Genomic DNA, 23119 nt, shown 5'->3' with positions numbered 1-23119 from the left:
CCCCAAATCTTTCAGACCCTCTGGGATCCAAAGGAGATTACGGGTTTCAGAGATTAGTGTCACGCTGTCTGGAGTAGTTTACAAGTGTGACTGCCAAGCTTAGGGCAGACTATCCAGGAACAGGGCACAAACCAAGTAACAAGCATGAACTCCTAAAGCACTGTAACAGCATTAACACAGAGACACAGACAGTCCCCTTGGTCACTCCAGTCTATTTTGCCACCCAGGCAAACTTGTCTTTGTGATAGATGGTACCTTACACCAAAAATCACAACAATATTCAGGTAACTCTGTCTCAAAGGACCAGTCACCTACCCCAGATCAATTGTATCCCAGATCTCTCACCAAAGACAATGAATGTAGCCAATCCTGTAATAAACTAAAGATTTATTAACTAAGAAAAGAAATGAGTTATTTACAAGGTTAAAATTTGTAACATATGCACACAAATGAGTTACAGTCTTAGATTGCAAAAGATCATGGAAACTTCTCTAATAAGCAAATGCTAAATGTCCTTTAGGCTAACCCAGGCAAAACAGCTCATTCTTATTGGTTCTTGCCCCATTCTAGTCCAAGCAGCAAAAAGAACCAAGTTTTCTCCTTGTCAGGGATTTTTTTATCCCCTTCTCCACAGCGCCCAATCTGATGGGATGAGTTCATGCACAGGTCTCCTCTTCCTGGAGGGAATGAGGAGTGTAATTAACAAAGTCTTTGTTCTTTTGATGTCTCATAATGGCTCATTTGGTTTCAAAGGCCTTCTCACTGGGCAGGACCTAACATCATTTGTAGGAAACCAGCATTTGCATTAGAGGAGGTTTCTTTCCTGTCTGAGTTATACACTTACCGAGGTTTACAAGGCAAACATTTGCTATAGCTTGAAAACATGGGGTCCAGATAAGTGAGACTACTTCAGCATCCTACAAGCTATTCGTAAGTTCTGAATGCCAAACGCCTTCTTACAACACTAACATACAGGTGAGCCAGACTGGTTTCCAGCTGTGCAGGTGTCAGTGTTCAGCGGGGCCTTGGCACGAGCTGCCACCTGGCCTGCCAGCATCGCAGCTAGAACCATCTGTCCTGAGGTTTTGTGCCCCACACCAGCCCTCCTACTTCTTGTCATTCCAGCTCCAGTGGCGCAATGTTCCCAGAAACTGCTTGCCCCAGGACTCCTCTTAGAGAACAGTGCCCCACGCTGGAATGGAATCCATGGGAAAGACGATAAGACAGCCTGGAACTGGGTTGCCTTTCCCAGGTAATCTCTGGGAGGCTGGAGGGAGACAATGTGCATCTAGGTAGTCTAGCCCCACTCCATGCATGGCCACCCGGGCCGGGCCCCTCCTCCACATGGATCCCAATGTGCTGGATTGCCCTCTGTGGGAAGAGGTGACTAAAGTACTATAGAGATAGCCGAGGTCTGACATGGGTCACAGTGGAGAGGGCCAATCGCAGGTCATAGTGCCAAAAAACTGGCAGACACTCACACACGGGTGGTATATTCTATAATTAGATTTAACCAAACCAGCAGTGTGTGTTCCTGGATCACGACACCAGCTTAATGTGGAGCCACAAACAGTCCCTTAGATACTCCAGCCCATAATATCACCCAGACAAACTGGACTTCTGTGATGAAAGGTTATTAAAACTAAAAATCACCCATTAGGCTCTTCCAGCCCCAGAGGGCCAGTCACTTACCCAGGTCAATGGATGCTCAGGACCTTACACCAAAGACAACAATGCAGCCAAGCCTTTTGTAAACTAACTAAAGAGTTATTAACTAGCCTTTTAGTAACTCTAATGTCATTTGCTTAAAGCAAACAAAATAAATTACAATTGGACCAAAGCATGTAGTCCAAAATGATAACAGGAATGTTAAATCTGCTAGATTTCTACAGATCTCTCTGGGTTGCCCAAATAGGAACTCAGTCCTTCTGTTTGAAATTTCCTCAGTTAGAATTCACCAAAGATGGTGATAGGAAAAAGGTGGCCAGGGGCCTTTGTTCTCCCCTTTTATAGCTTGACCCTTTTTGCTGAGAAAATCCTGGCTGTGTCATGGGTCAGGCAGTTCCATGGCGTATGTGCTTTGCCATCAGTCCTTCATATGAATGCAAATTTTGCTGGCAACTCCTGCGTACGTGCCCTTTGAGGTGTCTTCGGGAATGATATGCAGAGGCCCATGTTTACTTATACATGTTTCTTATCCCTGAAGAGCTAACCTGTGGGCATTTCTCAGACTCGCATGTTTGAGTTACAAACATATAGCAAAATGTCATAACTCCACCCACAATGTTGATCTGGACATTATGACAAGATAATAATAGTCAGCAGATTATAACTTTTCCAGTGATACCTCACAAGGAGTATTTTGTGCAAGATTTATCACAATTTTGTTACAGTGGTGACCATATTAGTGTAGATGGTCACCTTTCCCTTTAGACAGCATTGCACCTCCTTCCACAAAGGAAGGGTGGGACCTGTGCACCTCTCCCCACAGATCTGCGGAGCACAATCGGGCTTCCACCTGCTCTGACTCTCTCCACTCTGGTGTATCTAATGCGAGAGCGCAGCTGGTTGGAATCCTCCGTTGCAGTTCTGAGGACTGAGCCCCTTAATGCACTGAGAATAACCCCAAAGCCCCTACTTGGACCATGAGTGCCTTTTTGCATTAGCTCTTAAAATCCCGACTGCTGGAGTCTAGGGGTTAAGGAAAAAGCTCATTAAACGTGTTTAAAAGTGGTGCTAATTAAGGTAGCCATAACAAGCAGCATTAGGTGTCTGGTTACTTCTGAAGGGATTGTTGAATAACTATTTCTGCCGACATTCCAATTTGCATAATGACAAGGTGTTGGCATTGTATCCACCATTAATTTGCTTTATTTATAATGCCATTATGGAGCTCTCTTATCCCCAGGCGCGATAAAAGGTATATGGAAAATACGATGAATGATGCTGCATGTTTGGAAATTGTTTAGGATATCTTGGGTTTTGTTTTTAATATTTTTGACATCAGCTGAAAACTACAACAGCCTCAGGAGAAGCGTCTGCAGGCAGTTAGAAGGGCTGAGACCAGACACTGCTTTACAGTGTGCATGAATCTTTATTTTACAGAAGGGGAGCGGGGGTGATCATGTGTGGTACTGAGCCCCCTTGACTCTTAAAAGGCACTCAGCACCTCACAGGATCATACCTGAAGCAAAAGATGAATCTGGTATGTCACTCAAACACTTAACTCTGAATTGTGGTGGTGATGGTCTCCTATAGCACTTTTCATCTGTGAATCTCAAAGATTTACAGAAGTGGGCAAATATCATTATTCTCATTTAACAGATGGGGAAGCTGAGTCATGGAGTGGATAAGTGACTTATCCAAGCTCTGCCAGTACAGCAATGGCCATGCCATTAGTATTTCAACACCTGATTCTCCTCTCACACTGGATTTACACTCGTGAAACTCTCCTTACTTCAATAGAGTTGGCTCCTGATTTACACCATAAGAAGAGAGCCATGTCCCAAATCTGGGCTGTGACAGTCATGCCTCAGGAGATGCTAGGAATGAAAACTGCACCAGATGTTTCATTTGCTTCCTCTTGTTTTCTAGATCTTACCTGAATGACATTCCAAGATGCCTTCTACATGGGAGTGACAGAAAGATATTTGCTCATAGGTTACATTAATTTGTAAGGTTTCAGAGTAGCAGCCGTGTTAGTCTGTATTCGCAAAAAGAAAAGGAGTACTTGTGGCACCTTAGAGACTAACCAATTTATTTGAGCATAAGCTTTCGTGAGCTACAGCTCACTTCATCGGATGCATACTGTGGAAAGTGTATAAGATCTTTTTATACACACACAGCATGAAAAAATACCTCCCCCCACCCCACTCTCCTGCTGGTAATAGCTTATCTGGAGTGACCACTCTTCTACAATGTGTATGATAATCAAGGTGGGCCATTTCCAGCACAAATCCAGGGTTTAACAAGAATGTCGGGGGGGGGGGAGGAGGGGGAGGTAGGAAAAAACAAGGGGAAATAGGTTACCTTGCATGATGACTTAGCCATTCCCAGTCTCTATTCAAGCCTAAGTTAATTATATCCAATTTGCAAATGAATTCCAATTCAACAGTTTCTCGCTGGAGTCTGGATTTGAAGTTTTTTGTTGTAATATCGCAACTTTCATGTCTGTAAATCGTGTGAACAGAGAGATTGAAGTGTTCTCCGACTGGTTTATGAATGTTATAATTCTTGACATCTGATTTGCGTCCATTTATTCTTTTATGTAGAGACTGTCCAGTTTGACCAATGTACATGGCAGAGGGGCATTGCTGGCACATGATGGCATATAGCACATTGGTGGATGTGCAGGTGAACGAGCCTCTGATAGTGTGGCTGATGTTATTAGGCCCTGTGATGGTGTCCCCTGAATAGATATGTGGACACAGTTGGCAACGGGCTTTGTGGCAAGGATAGGTTTCTAGGTTAGTGGTTCTGTTGTGTGGTATGTGGTTGCTGGTGAGTATTTGCTTCTGGTTGGGGGGCTGTCTGCAGGCAAGGACTGGCCTGTCTCCCAAGATTTGTGAGAGTGTTGGGTCATCCTTCAGGATAGGTTGTAGATCCTTAATAATGCGTTGGAGGGGTTTTAGTTGGGGGCTGAAGGTGACGTCTAGTGGCGTTCTGTTATTTTCTTTGTTAGGCCTGTCCTGTAGTAGGTGACTTCTGGGAACACTTCTGGCTCTATCAATCTGTTTCTTCACTTCTGCAGGTGGGTATTATAGTTGTAAGAATGCTTGATAGAGATCTTGTAGGTGTTTGTCTCTGTCTGAGGGGTTGGAGCAAATGCGGTTGTATCGCAGAGCTTGGCTGTAGACAATGGATCGTGTGGTGTGGTCAGGGTGAAAGCTGGAGGCATGTAGGTAGGAATAGCGGTCAGTAGGTTTCCGGTATAGGGTGGTGTTTATGTGACCATCGCTTATTAGCACCGTAGTGTCCAGGAAGTGGATCTCTTGTGTGGACTGGACCAGGCTGAGGTTGATGGTGGGATGGAAATTGTTGAAATCATGGTGGAATTCCTCAAGGGCTTCTTTTCCATGGGTCCAGATGATGAAGATGTCATCAATATAGTGCAAGTAGAGTAGGGGCGTTAGGGGACGAGAGCTGAGGAAGCGTTGTTCTAAGTCAGCCATAAAAATGTTGGCATACTGTGGGGCCATGCGGGTACCCATAGCAGTGCAGCTGATTTGAAGGTATACATTGTCCCCAAATGTAAAATAGTTATGGGTAAGGACAAAGTCACAAAGTTCAGCCACCAGGTTAGCCATGACGTTATCGGGGATAGTGTTCTTGATGGCTTGTAGTCCATCTTTGTGTGGAATGTTGGTGTAGAGGGCTTCCACATCCATAGTGGCCAGGATGGTGTTATCAGGAAGATCACCGATGGATTGTAGTTTCCTCAGGAAGTCAGTGGTGTCTCGAAGGTAGCTGGGAGTGCTGGTAGCGTAGGGCCTGAGGAGGGAGCCTACATAGCCAGACAATCCTGCTGTCAGGCTGCCAATGCCTGAGATGATAGGGCGCCCAGGATTTCCAGGTTTATGGATCTTGGGTAGTAAGTTTTCCTGGGGCAAACTTGCATTCACAGAACCCTTTTGCATCATTTACATTAAACAGAAGGACACTGCTTCCTTCAGACCCATTTTATCTAACCCTGGTTTCACACAGTGTGTGCTCAACCTGTGGGAAGGGCTGCTGCTGCTGCTGGAGGTCATAGATTCGGTTCCTGCCACTGAATTTTTAGAAATGCTGGATAATTTTTTGATCAATTATAATTGTAGTTACATATGGGAAAAAATCTAAGGATAACAAACCTTGTGCTGCTCTCTGGAGAGATGAAGAAGAAACTATCCCATGGACAGCACTGCGCAATAGGTCCAGGACATTTTTTTTTTTTGCAACCACGTGAGGGATCAGATATTGGTTACTGTTGAAGCCAGAAGACCCAGTTCAAAAAACCAGTAGTCTGAGCCAATATGGTGAACTGTACATTCCTCCTCTTCTGTTGCTCGCTTATAAGTCAAGGGCAAATGGGGAGCTCACAACCACAAAACTTCATTAAAGCAAAAAGCTCACATTAGGTGGATACTTTTCTTCCCGTGGGGAGGCACATTTGAAAGACGGGCATCCAAACAGCATGTTGAAATCCTGCATTTGGAGGCTCAGATGGGTACTTAGGCATGTAAACGCCCGTTTTACGGGCCTTGGTGGTGATTTGAACATCTAAATGCAGGAGCTGGGTGTCCTGTAAAAATGCCCTTGTTTGAAAATTGGGTCCAGTGTGTGAAATTTGAGTTTGACTTAGAGCTGCCCAGGCACATGAGCGAAAACAGCTCTGCTAGTTGACCTGATTATACTTCCTGTATCACAATGCTAGCATATCTAAAGATGGGGACTTTTTCAATGGTGACCTAGCCCAGCATCTCACAGGATTCAGGGATATCCCTGCTAGGTGTTTGTCAGTTGTCATCTGTAACCTATTCTGGATTTATTTCCAGTTATCTAGCTGCTACCCCAGGCTTCTGAAGAGACTTTGTGATATTCTGCCTTCTGTGGCTGATATATCGGTGTAGCTGGGGCATCCCTGCAGGCAGACTCCCCCCCCCCCCCCCCAGCTGCCATAATAACCCCTTGGGACTGTTAGCAGCAAGGGTAGGTTAGAGTAGTCCTGAGGCTGCTCTGACTTATTTTGACTGCAGGACTGGTGCCCCAACTGGCCCAGGATCAGGGAAGCAGAAAGGGGCTTTGGATCAGCGTGGCTTTTGTTGCGCTAGGCAATCATGCTAGCCATCTTAGGCATTTACGTATCATGAGCTTTTGATTAGCATGGTATATTCAGACAGAGAAGAATGTTATTATTGTAAAGTTGGTTTATGGCAAGAGACTGGGACCAAAGAATCTTGGTCCAGTTCCTTTGAGTCATAGAGTTTAAGGCTAGAAGGGACCACTGATCTGGTCTGACTCCTGTATATCAGGTCACTACCAGCACCCAGAATCCACACACTAAATCGCACACTTGAAATGAGACCAAAGTTAATGAGACCCTGTAATGGGGTCCTTGGTGGGCCATGGGACCTAGCGGTTAGTGTCCACTCAATCATGGGGTGGTGGGAGGGGAGCCTGGGCCTGCCCACTCCACCGGGCTCTGACCCAGGGCCATAGGAAGGTCAGCAGCGTTTGGCCTCTGGGAGGGTCTCTCTGAGCTACCTTCCATGGCTCAATTCCTACCACTGCTTTCTTCCCTCAGCTTCTGCTCCCAGGTAAGGAAAAAAGAAACCAAACTGCCAGCCCCAGCTGGGATCCGCATATAGTCCTGTTCCTTCAGGGAGGCTTTGCCAGCCCTTTGTGGCAGGAGTCTTCAGGGTAGGTCTGCACTCATAGAATCATAGAATATCAGGGTTGGAAGGGACCTCAGAAGGTCATCTAGTCCAACCCCCTGCTCGAAGCAGGACCAATTTCCAGTTAAATCATCCCAGCCAGGGCTTTGTCAAGCCTGACCTTAAAAACCTCTAAGGAAGGAGATTCTACCACCTCCCTAGGTAACGCATTCCAGTGTTTCACCACCCTCTTAGTGAAAAAGTTTTTCCTAATATCCAATCTAAACCTCCCCCACTCCTCCTGCTTCTGAGCTGGGTTGCTCCTTTTTCAATCCTGTCTCCAGTCAGAGCATATTCCTCAGGGTTGGAGGGGCGGGGCTAGCTGGGCCCACTATAGTTCTTTTACCCTTGCATCCCAGCATGAGCTTTGGGAACACTGGACATAAAATGGAAGTGAGCCCCAGGCTGCTACGCCGTATCTTCCTCCCTCACAAGCAACTCCGCCATACAACTGCACTTATACATTTGTCCAGCTCTCTCTCAGAACGAATTGAGTTGTTTGCCCCCACAGCTCCAACTGGGAGTCTGTTCCAGAACCACACTCCTCTGATGGCTTGAAACCTTCTTCTATTTCCAGCCTGAATTTGTTTGTGTCAGTTTATATCCATTTGTTCTTGTGCCAACTTTGTCCTTTGTCCAATAGCTCCTCATGCGCCCTGGTATTTACCCCATAACATATTTGCAGAGAGCAATTGTAGCTCCTGTCAGCCTTTTTTTTGCTAGGCTAAACAAGCCAAGCTTTTTCAGTCTCCTCTCATAAGCTAAACCCTCCATTCCCCTGATCAACCTAGTAGCTCTTCTCTGCACCTGCTCAATTTAAATTAATCTTTCTTCAATGTGGGTGACCGGAAATGTGCACAGTATTCCAAATGAGGTCTTGCCAGTGCCTGGTACAATGGCATTAATACTTTATCTCTACTGGAAATGTCTTGCTTAGTACATCCTAAAATCGCATTTGCCTTTTTCATAGCCACATCATTTTGTTGGCTCATAGTCATCCTGTGATTGAGCCACACAGTCAGGTATCTCTCCTCCTCTGTTGCTTCCAACTGATGAACTTGCAGCTTGTAGAAGAAATTCTAATGATTATGTGCATGACCTTTCATCCCAGTTCTGCCACTCCATTCCTCAAGGTTATCCAGATCTTCCTGTATAACATTCCAGTCCTTCTCTGTATTGGCAATGCCACCAAACTTCATATCATCAGCACATTTCATTAGCGCTTTTCTACTTTTTGTGCCAAGGGCATTAATACAAACATTGAATAAGAATAGCCCCAAGACCAATCCTTGAGGAACTCCACTAGTAACCTTGCTCCAGTCCACTATTTCTCCTTTCAGCATGACCCATTGCCTTCTCCCCATTAGCCAATTCCTTGTCCATTTTACAATGCTTGTTGCCAGCCCCATCTTTCCTAATTTAATGAATACTTTCCTATGTATTTAACTGGTGTCTGTTATGATCTGTGAATGGGTTTAAATCCCAGGGCTTTGCTGGATTTCCCAGAAATGTAATGAGTTCTCTTTGTGGTGGTTCAGTCTTCAGAGAGATGCCGCAACAATCACATCTGCCTCGTTACCTTCTGAGCTCTAGCTCCATGACCAGTGCATAGGTGTGAAACTGTGGGTGCTCGGGGTGCTCCCGCACCCCCTGGCTTGCAGTGGTTTCCATCATACACAGGATTTACAATTTGGTTCAATGGCTCTCAGCACCCCCACTGTACACATTGTTCCAGCACCCCTGGCCCCGTGTGAACATTCTAGAGCTGACTGGCACTGAAAAACAATGTCTGAAAACAATCCTTTGATTAATTAAATGGATGGCGTTTGAGCCCCTGTTGTGTTTTCTTCCTGTGACTATCCTAGTACATGAGTACCTGGGCCAGGATATTTGCCAGCACAGCAGATTTTGAGCAGGCTTCACAGAGTATTCTCAGAAAACAGATTCCAGGTTCATACACCTTAAACCAGGAAGAGAGGAAATGCATGGCATGTGACTTGAGTAGCCAATCAAAACAGCTCAGATTTTGAATATTGAATACTCCCAAGAAAAATGCTAATGACTGAGCTACCAAGATTGTAACCAGTGAACCCAGTGAGATTTCTAATCATCCTGGGACTCAGACTGGCACAGATCCCACTGAATTAAATAAGAAAATGTATCTCTTATTAGTGGCTGACTACTCAAGTTTTTGTAACCTGGAGTTTTATATGTGAACTCAGTGAGTGCAACTTGACAGTTTTGCATAAACAGTGAGAGACTGTACATCCTTATTTTAACACTACATATCACCTGCTGATCTTTCTGAACTAATCTGTGTGTTTCTTCTTGCTTTTTCCTCTCTGCTTTTGTGATTGGAGACATTTTGCTGTTGACTGATTTGTGAGCATGGGCACCTGAAATTCTTTTTAAACATTTGAGACCAAATTTTCAGAGGCCTGCAAAATGGGTGTAGCCTGCTTTCCCCCATCTGGTTCTGTGGAAACATGAGTTGAACTCAAACTTGCAGCATTCATAATTAGTCTGCCAAATACTTTGTTTTATTGTCTCCCACATAGTCTCACTGTATATAGACAGACATGTTCCCACGCTGAACAGTGCAGATACTGAACCTGGGCATCTATCTGATTGCTCTGTACTACTGCTGATGAAGTCCTGATGAGCCAAAACAATAGTTTCATATTTCATTGTTTGACCCACCTTTGTTTTCAGACTATGTAGTCTAATTAAGAAAAGGATTAAAGTATTACCAGCAGGCCTGACCCTTATTTAGGCTATTGAACAGCCATCAGTGGTAATGACTTTCACTCACTACCAACCTGAGCCGTACTCAAACCAGTGCCCTAGAGTTGAACGGCTCCAGATTCTATTATGAAAAGCCCCTCAGCCATCCAGTCCTTCACTTGCTATCCCTGAAAAAGTGAATTTAGACCATATTTCACCACCACAGTTTCTTATTCTGGGGCTTGTTCTTGATTGTGAAAATTTGCCTGGGGTGGCAACTGTTGATACTTGCTGTACAACCTCTCAGACCAGGGGTGATGAATATAACACCACACAGTGTGGTTGAGAGAGGAGATGGAATACTAGACCCTGACCTTGGACAAATCACACCTTCTCTGACTTGCTTTCCCCATCTGTAAAATAGAGATGATAATACCTGTCCACCAGATATGTTGTGAGCATTGATTAATGTTTGTAACAAGCTACATTAATGCTAAATAATATAGAGAGACAAGGTGGGTGAGGTAGTATATTTTATGGGACCAACTTCTGTTGGTGAAAGAGAGAGAATTCAAGCTCCTTGGAGCTTGTCTCTTTCAGCAACTAAAGTTGGTCTAATAAAAGATAAAGATATCTCACCCACCTTGTCTCTCATATCATGGGACTAACATGCCCACAACAACCCTGCAAAGAAAGGATATGGACTCAGTTCTACTCCAAGTTACCTTCTGCAGTAATTTGTTACTGTGCTAATTATTTTACTTCTGTGGATGGTTACGCCTGGGAACCTGTGAGCAGAAAGATTGGTTAATATTTTATTTTCACAACAGTGGGGAGGCGGGGGGGGGGAAGCAGTCTAGACATTTTTTAATTTACAGAAGTCCAGAGGAAAAGTTTTTTAGCTCAGGCTGTTGTAGATCTTTCACTCAGCAGTTGGTGTGTTTTACTCTGTATTTGGTACTAAGGATTTATCAGACACTCAAATGAATAGCGTTGTTAATAGGACTCCCTCCTGGAAGCTCCGCAGTGATTGGCATGGGGCTTCCCTGTGGACAAGGTGGGGTCAATACAGTCTGGTCCTTAACTGGCAAATTCTTTTGTGGGCGCAAGCCAGCTACATATGTGTCTGTTAACACATCTGTGTAGAGGGCAGTAAGGTCTGTACAGGCAACAAGCTGGAGCTGCAAAGTTTGGATCCACCTGGGATGTGCCTGTGTGTAAACGGGGGGCTTGAGTCCCCCTTTGGACCGGTGTTGGCGGAGGCTGGACCTGAATGTGGACCTGAAATAATGAAACTAGATCCAGGGCGGGACCTGCCTTGGGGTCGCCTGCCAGCTGCTGCCTGCTGGGAGCTTTCCTTTGCACGGACGAGCCATGCCGTTTGCTGCCTCCCCTCCCCGGGCTTTCCCTCTTCGGTGGCCCCCTCTGCGGGCGGAGAGCGGTCACTGCGGGCGGAGAGCGGCTCCCGCAAAGGCTGCGGGCTCCCGCGGTGCGCCCCGCAGCCCCGCTCCCGGTACGTTTCGAGACAGCCGTGTCTGGGGGAAGATGTAATTTCTCTGTCAGACTCTGTAACTTCCTCACGCTTCCAGTGCCAGCAGCGGCAGTAAAAGGCTGTCAGCAGCGCTCACTGGGGGGGAAGCAAACAAGAGGAAGGCGCTAATGGGATTAGAAAGCTATCATTTCGTACTGTCACCCCGCCGGGGCGGCGGGTGGCGAGCGGAGCCGAGCCCCTGAGGCCTGGCCCGGGAGCAGCCCTGGGTGTGGCCGGGGAAGAGGGGAGCGGCCTCGAGGGCTCCCTTCGTTAATTTCGCCCTCTTCTGAGAGTGGCTCACTGTTAAAAGTCCTTTTCTAGCCCATCCTCCAAAGGCTGCTGCTCTCTGCCACCGGGCTCCTCTCCCCCCTGGGCTGGGACCTTTCAGAAGAGGTGGTGGGTGAAGAAAAGCCACCCTTGGTGGGGGAGCGTGCAGGCAGGGGGGAATGGTGGGGGGTCACCTGGAAAATGGGGCGAGCCCGTCCATGGCTGTCTGGGAGCGGCTGGACGGGAGCTGATTAAAGGAGGACAAATTAATAATCGACAGCGCACTCTCCCGTCTGCGTTTCTTAACATTATTCGGTGCCCTGGAAAGGCAGCAATCAGCTCTCGGGAGTGAAGGGATTCGAGACATATACAGTTGCCTTCCCCAGCGTGAAGTATAGCATCAGATAGGAGAGCTGGGAGCGAGATAAGAACTTTCTCTCCTCTTTAATGGGAGATTTATAAGCTTTAGTTTACCTGGCAAACTATCTTTAATAGTCCATGCCTTTGCTTTGCTTTTCATTTTCCTGGATCCATGACAGAACATCCCTTATTTTAAAAAATATAAAACAGGGTCAGATTTTCTTTAAGCAGGGAATATTAATTTTGCAGTTCAATAAAAAGATAATTTACAGAAATCCAATGGCTGTTTCGGTATTTTTAAAAGGTGCGCTCATAATTCAACAGTTCATTTATGAAATGTACACAAATGCTTCCCAACCGCCGCCGTGTCTACCGCCAAATCGTAGACCCTGCAGCCCCAGCACTTCGGTTTCTATTTTATATCGCAGAGTTGAGGGGTCATTATTGAGCTCAAACAAGCTAATTCAGAAAATAAAAACCAGGCAAAAATAGCGAATAAGGTAAAGTTCCCTCTCACCGCAAAGAAGAAGAAAGCTTCTTTGTGTATAAGTAACTAAACTAGCCACGTTTAATGGGGGTCTCAAGGCAAAGGGAACAAAAAACACTGATCACGAAAGGCATTGCACCAGAAGGTGAGTTATTAGAAAGCTACAGCAGGGAAGTGATTCCGTTTAGTTATTTGTTCCTCCTCCAAAGTGAACTGAAACTTGCCGCCTCACAGATATCAGCGTTAAAAAACGAGGCACACACAGACCCAGGAGGACACCGTTTACTTAACGTTTATTGAGTAATTTAAAGTGGTTAGCAAACAAAGTGCTTTCTCTGTAATTTTGGATCCCCATTCTTCCCAGACCTTATACATTAATTATAAAGTTAAAACTTTCGTAACGACCAGAAATATACATAGATGCTTAATGTAAAAAAAAAAAAAAAAAAAATTTGCAACCACTAAACGTCTCTCTCCACGTGGGACTGACCAGACACGACTCCTTCTGCGGTCCGTGGACTTGATTTGATTTGTCCCTGTTAGTCGTTTTTTTTTTTCCTTTTAAAAAAAAGATCGAAGTATGTAAAAATCTTGAGATCACGAAAGAAAATAACTCGTTGTCTTACCAACCCTGGGGCGGAGTGACAAGCCTAGAGTTTTCCATTTTACCCTGAGAGTCCAATGGGTACATCATCTTTTCAAGTGGCCAGACAAAAAACAAGGAACCGTGAAAAAATACAGCGAACGATGATTTACAGCTACTTCTATTTACAAAGAGGAAGGCGGGAGGATTTCTTCTCTTTCCTCTTCCTCCCTTCCCGAAGCCAAGTCCGGACACGGCGTGTATAAAAAAGGGTCGTCGAAAGGATTGTAGGGGCAGATGAAAAGTTGTTGTTGTGTCTCCGTGGGGAGGAAGCGCTGGGGACTGGGAACAGCCGGATCTTGCTCGCCGTTGGGGCGTTCAGATGGGCGCCAGCCGTTGCCAACCCGGCGGCAGCCCTTGGAGACTGCAACTCGGGGCTTTCCCCGTCCAGCGGCGGGGAGCGGGGCCGGGTTCCCACGGTGTTCGCCTGGTGCCAGGCTCCTTTGCCCAAACTTCCAGCGGGTTCTGAGGCTGAAGCCACGCGCGCTCCCAAGAGTGTCGCTCGTTTTAAATGATAACCGGGGTGAAAGGAGCCACTCAGCTCTGGGGGGGGGGGGGGGGGGAGCTTTTAAAAACAAAGGGCCGAACAAGAGGTTTGTCCGTCTGGGAAATGCGATTTCACCAACTCTCTCCTCCCCCGCAGTCCCCGTTTCGCTCTAAAGCCCCTTCCCCCCAAACTCAATGGCTAGAGAAAGAGCGGCGAGGTCGTCAGGGTTTGATCTCAGGTGGGTGACTGTTTTCGGGGCTGGGAGGGGGGGGGGATGGATTTACTATTAATTATTATGATTAATTAATAATAATGTAGTGTTGCTTTGCGAAGTCCTCAGTTCACTGCGCTCCGCGGGGCTGCCCCTTGGCTTCTGCAGGAGCCAGGCGCGCAGAGAGAATTCAGAGGCGTCTCTTCCCCGTTAAGGTGATTGCGAGTTCGGGGCGCGCCTGGGGAACTCGGAGCGGGCGCGGCGCGGAGTATCCTTCGCAGGGTCTGCGGCTCCAGCGGCTCGCAGTCCCGGGGCGGGGGGAGGTAGGTTTATAGGTGCGGGGTGTAGAAGGCCGGAGCCCCGTAAGTCTGCGAGCCCAGGACAAAGGGCGAGAGGACGGCGGGGCTGGGCAGGAAGGGCAGCTGGGCAGCGCACACCAGCCCCCCGGTGGGGTGCCCCGGGTAGCCCCCGGGGCCGTGCATGGAGAGCGGGTTGCCCATGGGCGGCGAGTGGCTGAGCGGGCTCAGCCCCCCGCCCAGGCCGCCTCCCCCCAAGCCTCCTCCGGCCCCGCCGCCGCCTGCCCCGCCGCCCGTCGGGGCGCTGGTGTCGGCGCCCGGGTTCTGCTTCTTCCACTTGGTGCGGCGGTTCTGGAACCAGATCTTGACCTGGGTCTCGGTCAGGCTGAGCGACAGCGCCAGGTTGAGGCGCTCGCAGACCGACAGGTACCGCGTGGACTTGAACTTGTTCTCCAGCGCCACCAGCTGCTCGTAGGTGAAAGCGGTCCGCGCCCGCCGGGGCTTGCCCGACTTGGAGTCCGAGCCCGTGCGCTTCCTCTTGGGCTTGGCCTGCGGGCCCCCGCCGGGGGCAGGAGGCTGGGCCGGCGGCTGCGGCTGCTGCTGCTGCTGGCTGCCTGGCTCCCGGTCCTCCGGCTGGTGGCCGGGCTCTGCCTCGCCGGACCCCCCCACGCCGCCCAGGCTGCTGCTGCTGCTGCTGCTGCTGCTCTCCTCGCTGCACAGCTCCTCCTCGTCCTGCAGCTCGCTCTCCGGGCTGGGGCTGGGCCTGCTGCCGTAGTCCAGGTCGCACTCCTCGGCCTTGTACAGCTCCCCATCCTCTGCGCACAAGCAAGGAGAGGGGTTAGCTTAGCAGCTCCCAACCCACCCTGCCCCAGCACCCATACCCCCACCTACCCAGCCAGCCTGGAGAGGGCCCTGTGGGGCCCCCAGCTCTACAGCCAAGCTGAAAGGGGTAGGAAAAGATGGCCCCCCCTCCCCTAAATCTAGGCTCTTTAGACAGAGACCTACTGGGAAGGGGGGGGGGGGGAGGGCAGAATCCAGGCTTCAGTGGGCACAGAATGCGAATCTGCCCTCCCAGCCTCCCGTCCAAGCTCCTTAGGCCAAGCCATCCTCTAAAGGAGAAGCAGAATTGCTAGAGGGCACTGGGAAGTTGGCAGTAAATTGCCCTGTTTACTTTCCTCAAGGTTGCTGCTGGGCCTCAAACTGGGAGGACTTGGAATGGAGGTGATGTGAGGTTTCCTACATTTTTTGGGGGTAGGGGAGCATCTGTGAAAAGACCCACTGATACACAGCAAAACCATTCATCATCCTAAGAGAGGCACTTTATAAACCCTGCCCTCACATTCTTCCAGCATGAGGGATTCTCCCATATCCCCTCCCCAAGGGAAGGAAAGGTGGCAGGCCTGGAGCAGATTTGCCCTTTGCAAAAAGGAAGTTTAAGGAGTGCCCTCTTGACCTGGAAGAATTGCGTTGTAAAGCTCTCTGGGAGAGGATTTTCCTTTGAATTGTGGGTGGTTTCTATCCCTTGTAGACGCCACACATAGGTACTGAGTATTTAGATGATTTAAGCAAAGGGTAAATGGGCATGGGAGAGAAGAAGATATACTAGGCTTGCAACAGTTGCTTTATAGGTCACGGTTTATATTTTTCTTTTTCACTGTAATCCGGATGGCACAAATATTGCAAAAATTCAGAAAAATAAATATCAGTAAGTGTAACTTTCGGAAACGTTAGGGGTCGGTCTATATTGTCACCACTCTCACGGAGGAATCTTCCATCCAAAAGGTTCTCCAAATAGGAAGTCCCGAAGTGCTTTTTAGTAAGAAACCACCTTTGTCTAAAGCTGGGACACCATGTATAATAGTCTCCAACCCTAAAACCCTAACTAACCAAGCTAAAAGCTTTACAAATATAGAACATTATTTAGTGGACAACAATGAGAAGTCCTACTTTGTAATCATTCTTCGTTCATCTTCCGAATTAAAAATGATTGTGAAATGCTAGGAAATAAAATTAATCTCATTATTATTGTTTGTAGAAGCAATCGCAGTTAGTATCTTCCATGGCACTTCTTTCCAGAAGCCTCAGGAATGCTAATATTAAAATCATTTGACATTTTAGAAAATTGGACATCTCTTTCTGCAATGTCTTCAGAATAGAGATTTGAAAAATTAGGGCTAGAGAAATGAGCAATAACGAATATGGAACATTTTGGAAGAAAGTCTGTGAACGACACGGGGGTTTGCTGCAGGAAGAAGAGAACACCATTGATAGGACTTTTTATTCTAGTTATTGAATTATCTGCATTGATGGAAGATTTGCTGCCTTCTGTGTTGGCCTGTTTCTAACCGTTTCTGTGCCTTGTTTGTTCTCGTGCTGTTCCTAAGGTAGAAGTATTAAACGGGAGTAAATACTTGTATTGATTAGCAGAGCAGATACAAACTTAATTAAACTCATTTTGTGTAATGTACAAACTAGTTAACGGTCATTTAATTTATTTGGGTTTATATTATGCTCCAATTAACGGGACTGCAGATGAGAACAAGGTAATTATCCGATATTTAGGGCCGTTGTACTTCTACTTGTACTGGGGAAGATCAAGTCGTTATGAAACCTGAAATAATATTCGTAAAGAAGCCGCTTCACTCTGTGGATCATGCCTTAGACATTTCTGACAGCTTGAAGGCCGGATGCTATATTCCTTTGACCATCCCAAATTCCCAGTAAAGTAAAAAAGGAATTCATCAAATGCAGGATCGGGCCTCAGGCTGGAGTAAAATAAATAAAATACCTTGTCCTTATCACATTTAGATACTCCTAAACTTCCTGAATCGGTCTGCGTTTTACACCTAGATAACCCAGTATAGCTATTATCTGTAAATCCCCCTCCTTCCCACAAATTAAGCAGCGAGTTGATCATTATGACCCATTATGTGTTTGCTTTAGTCATTTAAATTCCATAAATACTAAGGCTGTACCGTCTATCTCAAACTTTGCCAAATCTTAAAACCAAATGCTGTATATTCAATTAGGTGATTATTTTTAATTGAGAAATTTTAAAAAGTGAAAAGATTATGTTCTGTGAAATAAGCTGATTTCGGCTGAACCTTGGATATTGCTTGCTCCCCACGGGGAAAAAGAGAGAGAGAGAGAAGTTTATTATAGTCACCTTAACCCGCAAAACCAATGTTTAGGAATCTGGGGACTTTTTAACGAATAATACTTTCCCTCTTGGTGTTAAAAATTAGAAAATGGAAATCTGGAATTATGACAGATATATAGAAATATAACAACATGAGTAAGGGGGTTCTAAATTTAAAATAGTATATGAAGATGAAATAAAGTTCAAATCTACATCGAGTAGAAATTAAATTATAGATGGATGCCATTGTATATGATAATTTTGATACACACACCTTTCCATATATTCTTGTTGAAAACATATAGGAATGTTTATATGTGTAGGGGTAAATATAACATACAGTAGGTACGTTCAATACAGATGACACAGAATGTATGTGATGATTACTGTAGAGGGTTCCCCCCCCCCCCAATAATTTGTAAACATTCCCCAATAAGGGAATATTATAAAATATTCCCGTCAATAGGGGAATATTAAAATATTTTTCTAAACAACAACTGCACTGGTAATTGTCCAAGGCAACATCACTCTGGCTTTGCAACTGTTAATGCAAAACAAATTAACCGGAGGTTTCTCAATTATTTCTAAAACTAAATGTGTTTTGCAAGATGAACTTAAACATTTTCTATTTTCAATGTACTTGTACTTTTTCTGGTTGTAGAGAATCATAATGATTTTCGGATCGTTTTCCCCACCCCCCACCGAACTAAACCAACTGCTTGATCTACTGTTACCCAAGGTGATGGTGATGATGGGACCATAATGCGATTAACTTTCATTATTTCTCAGTACTCACAAATCTATTGTTGGGTGTTTCTAGCTTTACAAAATATTAGCATAGTTAAGACTGAAGAGATAAATCGTGCAAAATCCCTGGCAGCTTGTCAGTAAGCAAAGTTTAGTGTTGCATGTGTTTCTAAATATATTTACTGTTAGAGAAATGAATGATAGAATTGCATTTCTCTCCTTGCCTGGAGATAAAGTATAAGATTGGTGATAGGCTGACCTCGTCGGTCTTTCTGATTGAACAGACCTATTTAGTATGACAAAAGTCAGATCTGTTTAGACAAATACTTACTTTAGGTGTACTCGGAGTTTTAAAAATCTCTTTGATTTCTTTACGTCTAGCTCCTGTTATTGCTTTGATGATTAAAAACAGCTCTACTGTAAAGGGGTTTGTGTTGAAAAAGGTAGAACAAAAACCTACGTTATGGCCTAATTTTAATTGATATGGACATTCTAGCACAGAATTGTAAAGACACCGCTCTCTCTCTGGTAATCCTAGTCCAGAAATTTATTTTCCAGTCTTTACGGTATCAAACACAACCCACTGCTGTCCCACCCGTCAAAATACAGACTATCTAGAGATATTTTTCATGTGTGCCATCTTTTCCCGGAAGTGCTCTAACATCTCCAGAGTCACAGCGTTTAGAGGTGAGAAAGTTGGAATATTTGGACCTGGAAAGAAAAAGCAATCTAGAGCTTGGGTCGAATGCAATTCCCGATCAATAGCGAGCCCTAATAAGTGTAATAGGTTTTAATCGAGTAATTATCCGAATTTTGACCCTATAATTTAGATGTTAGGAGAGAGTTTGCAAGGTGCTTGAAAGAGATATGCACAATTCGATAATAGGATATCGACCCAGGGAGTCCTACACGCCACTCTGGGGCGATTTCCCCCATTATCCAGCCTCTTTACGTTGCTAAGCACATTTTACCTTAAATGTAATCGAAGGAATTTAATTGTTTTTCCAGAGATAACCAGCATTTTGTCACAATTAGTCTGATTTGTCCTAAAAAAGCCAAGAGGAGAGAGAAAATTGAATCTGTCGCCCAGAGCAACGCTCAGCAGGCCGGGGGTGGGGTGGAGAGGGGAGATGGTTCTGAAAGCTGGGGGGGGGGGGCGGGGGTAGGAAATACAGAAAAGTCGTAAAAGCGACTTTGATACTTGGAAAATCCAGCCAAAGTGGGACTTATTTGATGATCTGAGAATTAATTTAAAATCCTGTTGGGCCTGCGCATTCAAATGACCTGCAGCCCCCTCAATTCTTCCTGCAAAGTTTGCTTCAGCAGCAACTTACACATGCCTGTTACCCTCGAGGACAGAAGTGAGACACCAGGACGGAAGCTGTTATTAGGTGATATAATGTAGAGTCCGGTTCCATTCGCCCCCAGTAATCAAATGAACTCAGTGAGGCGTGATGGACTAGGTACATTTAATACAACATTACCCCTTGAAATGTAACGCTTTCTAGCCAGATCGCAAACACCAGAGCCCAGGAGGAAGACGTTTGACTTTTGCAAACTGTTCCTGCCCCAGATTTGCGTTTGTATTTCCTTGTTTGCAGAACGGCAGCTACAGTTATTTATCGTGTGTCTGATTGAATCGTCAAGACACCTGTTCGGGAAAATGAAAGGAAGGCCCAGAGGGGGCATTACTGAGAGTACATGCACATCACAGAGGCTCCAACTTGGAAGTAGTGCCCAGCATAAAACTTTACGCAACTGAAAGGAGGGCCGGGCCAGAAAAGTTTCACCTTGCATAGGGCATATAAACCAGCAGACATCACATACCTTAAACCAGGCAGACCTCGCCACACCACTGAAACCATCCACTTTAATAAGTGGGAAGAGGTGCTTATAAAAATGTTACACGTTAGTCCCTCCGCATGCACCTACCTCACTCTACATTCTTAGCCAGGTGTAGAAGCAACAGGTAAGGAACATTTGCCCTTTACAGCAGACTCCCTGTGTCTACACGTGCAGTTGCGCCCTTTTTTGTATCTGACAGAAGGCAGGGGTGACGGCGCGTGTCTCCGAGACTCACCTTTAGAAGCATGTAATCACACTGCATAATAATTTCAGGCGCTTTTGATCACCCCCCCCCTCCTCCCCCGTAGCCGGCTATTTGCTCCAGACACGAGTTAGACACTCTGCGGAAGGTTAACATGCACAACGTACTTACTGAGTAAGTCCGAGGACTTTTTGCACGTTTCAAAATCTTCAGCCAGAGCCTTTGGATCTGCTAGTTCCGTTCCTGACTCCTCGGGTTTATCCTCTGCCCCTAGAGTGCATTCGCTCCCTGCGGATTTGTACAACACAGAACAGCGCCTCTTCTTGCTGTTGAATTTGTTGGGATCCAGGATGTCCAGCACCGAAAAAGAGGTGGTTCTGTGGACCACTGGCAGGGCTGCTCCTGCCCCCTCTTGTCCAGGGGTGTTGCTCTGATTGTCGCCTGGCCTGTCTCTATTTCCAGGACACGAATAGACCGGGAGCTCGTTGCTGGAAGAAAGTCTCTGGTCCCCGTGGCTTTCCATGCTTTCCCCGTGAAGGCAGCCGGACACTGGCTCCACTACAATGCCAGCCTGGCTTGCCGCTGCTGCTGGGATAGAGATGTCACCCCCCGGAGTCTTGTCTCTGCTCGCATTCATGACTCTTTCCACCGCCCCTTCCACTTGCAACTCTTCCCCTTCCCACGAACTTCAGCTGGAAACTCCGGTCTTGCAATCAGCTCGGGAGCTGCTTTGTTTATCGTCAGGTTAGCACAGAGGCGAGCTGGTTCCTCTAGGTCTGCAGGGTTTCACGGGGCTAGGTCCACCCTGAACTGGAGTCTCCCGTGGATAAAGGAAGTCAGAGAGCGATGCTCCTCTCAGTTGCTCCTTCTTTCTTCTCATCATCCTCACGCAGCTACCTAAACAGTTGTGTCCCCCACACCCCCCTCTCTCTCACCCACACACACGGGCAAGGCTGTATCTTATTTATGCATTCATATTTAGCAGTGGGTTGTAATTGGCTACAAATTAATCCCTTGCCCATAATAGTCAGTAATCTCCATCCCTGGAGGAGAGAGACACAGAAAGTGTGTGTGCCTGAGAAAGGGGAGGGGGGCGGGAGAGGGGAGAGAGTGAAGGATGGTGTTGGCTGTGATATACTTAGCTGTCAGCTCCGTTTCAGCACACCTCCACTCAGCTGGAAAGCATCTAAATAGCCTTATTTGGAGAAGTGGGAGGAGACCGCTTTCTTTGAAATAATTGCGGGGATCAATATAAAGAAGATATTATACACACCGAATGGGATCGCCCCTCCTAATGGTTTAGTTATAGGATCAGAAGGATAGTATTTGTGCTCAGAAGTGTGAACAAGCTCACCTGTTTCACCCCCCCCCGTGCATTATTAAATTAGAACAATAGAATAAAATTGTTGTCCGAGGCTGAATGCTTTGGATTATACGGTGTGTATAGGCACGTTGTCCCTTCCCCCCACCCCATTAATTGAAATTACATATCAGATGAAAGTGCCTGGAAATACCGAAAGCAAAACAATACGCTTAAGCAACACAAGGCAAAACACGACGATCAATACTAAATAACTGGGGGGGGGGGGGATCTATTCTTGTTCCACCTAGAAATAATGCAATAAACACAGCTCATTCTCATTTCTGAGAAACACTCCTTCATTCAAGGGGTTTTGAATGCAGGAAAAAAAGGAAGAAATTAGGAAAGAGTTGCCTCTGAATTACAAAAATCTAATTTCCTTTCCTACCCAGGTTTCTCTCTCTGTGTGCGCGCGCTTTGACCATGTCCATTTCATTCTTGCTTTGGGTGTCCAAATCGCTGCTTAGTTTGAACCAGCTGCCAAAAAAAAAGGTAGGAAAATAGAGAAAACATAAAAAGAAAATTAGATTTTTTTTTTTGTCTTTCAGGCTGGTGACACATACAAGGACAGGTCCTTTGCAATTATCGCGGGCAATGATCCTTTGGAAAGCAGAAATTAAAAGTTGGGAGAAATAATGGGTAAAACAATCAGCTGTAATTTTGGTAGGGGTTGGACATGATTAGCCCATCAATGGGCTGGGCCCAGGGGAGTTCCTGGAGCCCACAACAGCTCCCTCTCATATATTATAGACCAGCCCTTAGATTTTAATCAGACCCCACAACAGCGTCCTTCCTCTTTTATTACTTTGTTATGCTTTATCTGTAAATTATAAATCACCTTCTGGGTGGAAATGGTATGTATAATCTCGGATCAGGTGTAGATAATTACCTCCTCCCTCACTTCCCTGACCTCACTGCTACACAAACACAGCTAGAGCTAAGTTTTAATACCCATTGGGTTGGTTTTTTAAAAGCTGCTCTTTCTTCCCTTCTCCTGGGGTTGTGTCTTTGGAGCAATTTCTCTTTCAATATTTCTGCTGGCAGCCAGGGGATATTGTTTATGGAAAGGCGACGGTGTTTTAGGTAGACTTTGATCAGATTTCCTATTGTCATCCTCTCCGTTGGTACCTTTTCTGGAGGGAATCCGGTTTTCTGGGGGGGGGGAGAGGGGATTCTTATCTCTCGAGTACATTGGCGTCCTGGTAAGTTTCTGCCTGGGCACCCCCCAATATCTGGTCTAAATTGCAATTATAACTCTGCGCTCGAAGGTCCAAGCGGGGCCTATACAACTGGGGGGGGGGGGGGGGCATCGACCAGCACTGATATAAAGGACAAGAGCAGGTAAATGATTATTAATTCAATAACATACACAGGCTCAACTTCGTGAACACTTCGAGGAAGGAAGGAA

The 23119-nt window shown here is 46.1% G+C and overlaps 1 protein-coding gene across 1 annotated transcript; it reads right to left on the bottom strand.

Annotated features, from left to right (window-relative positions):
* Positions 1 to 14001: 14001 nt before the first annotated feature.
* Positions 14002 to 21411, bottom strand: NKX1-1 (NK1 homeobox 1). Its single transcript, XM_048849161.2, has 2 exons — positions 20523 to 21411; positions 14002 to 15233 (listed from the first exon to the last, which is right to left on the bottom strand). Exons 1-2 carry the CDS (start codon positions 20986 to 20988, stop codon positions 14452 to 14454), a joined length of 1248 nt encoding a protein of 415 aa, XP_048705118.2. The 5' UTR covers positions 20989 to 21411; the 3' UTR covers positions 14002 to 14451.
* Between the last annotated feature and the right edge of the window lie 1708 nt (positions 21412 to 23119).

The sequence above is a fragment of the Caretta caretta genome, chromosome 4, assembly GCF_965140235.1.
Source record: "Caretta caretta isolate rCarCar2 chromosome 4, rCarCar1.hap1, whole genome shotgun sequence".
Classification (NCBI taxonomy): Eukaryota; Metazoa; Chordata; order Testudines; family Cheloniidae; genus Caretta; species Caretta caretta.
This window is presented reverse-complemented; position numbering and strand designations above follow the sequence as displayed.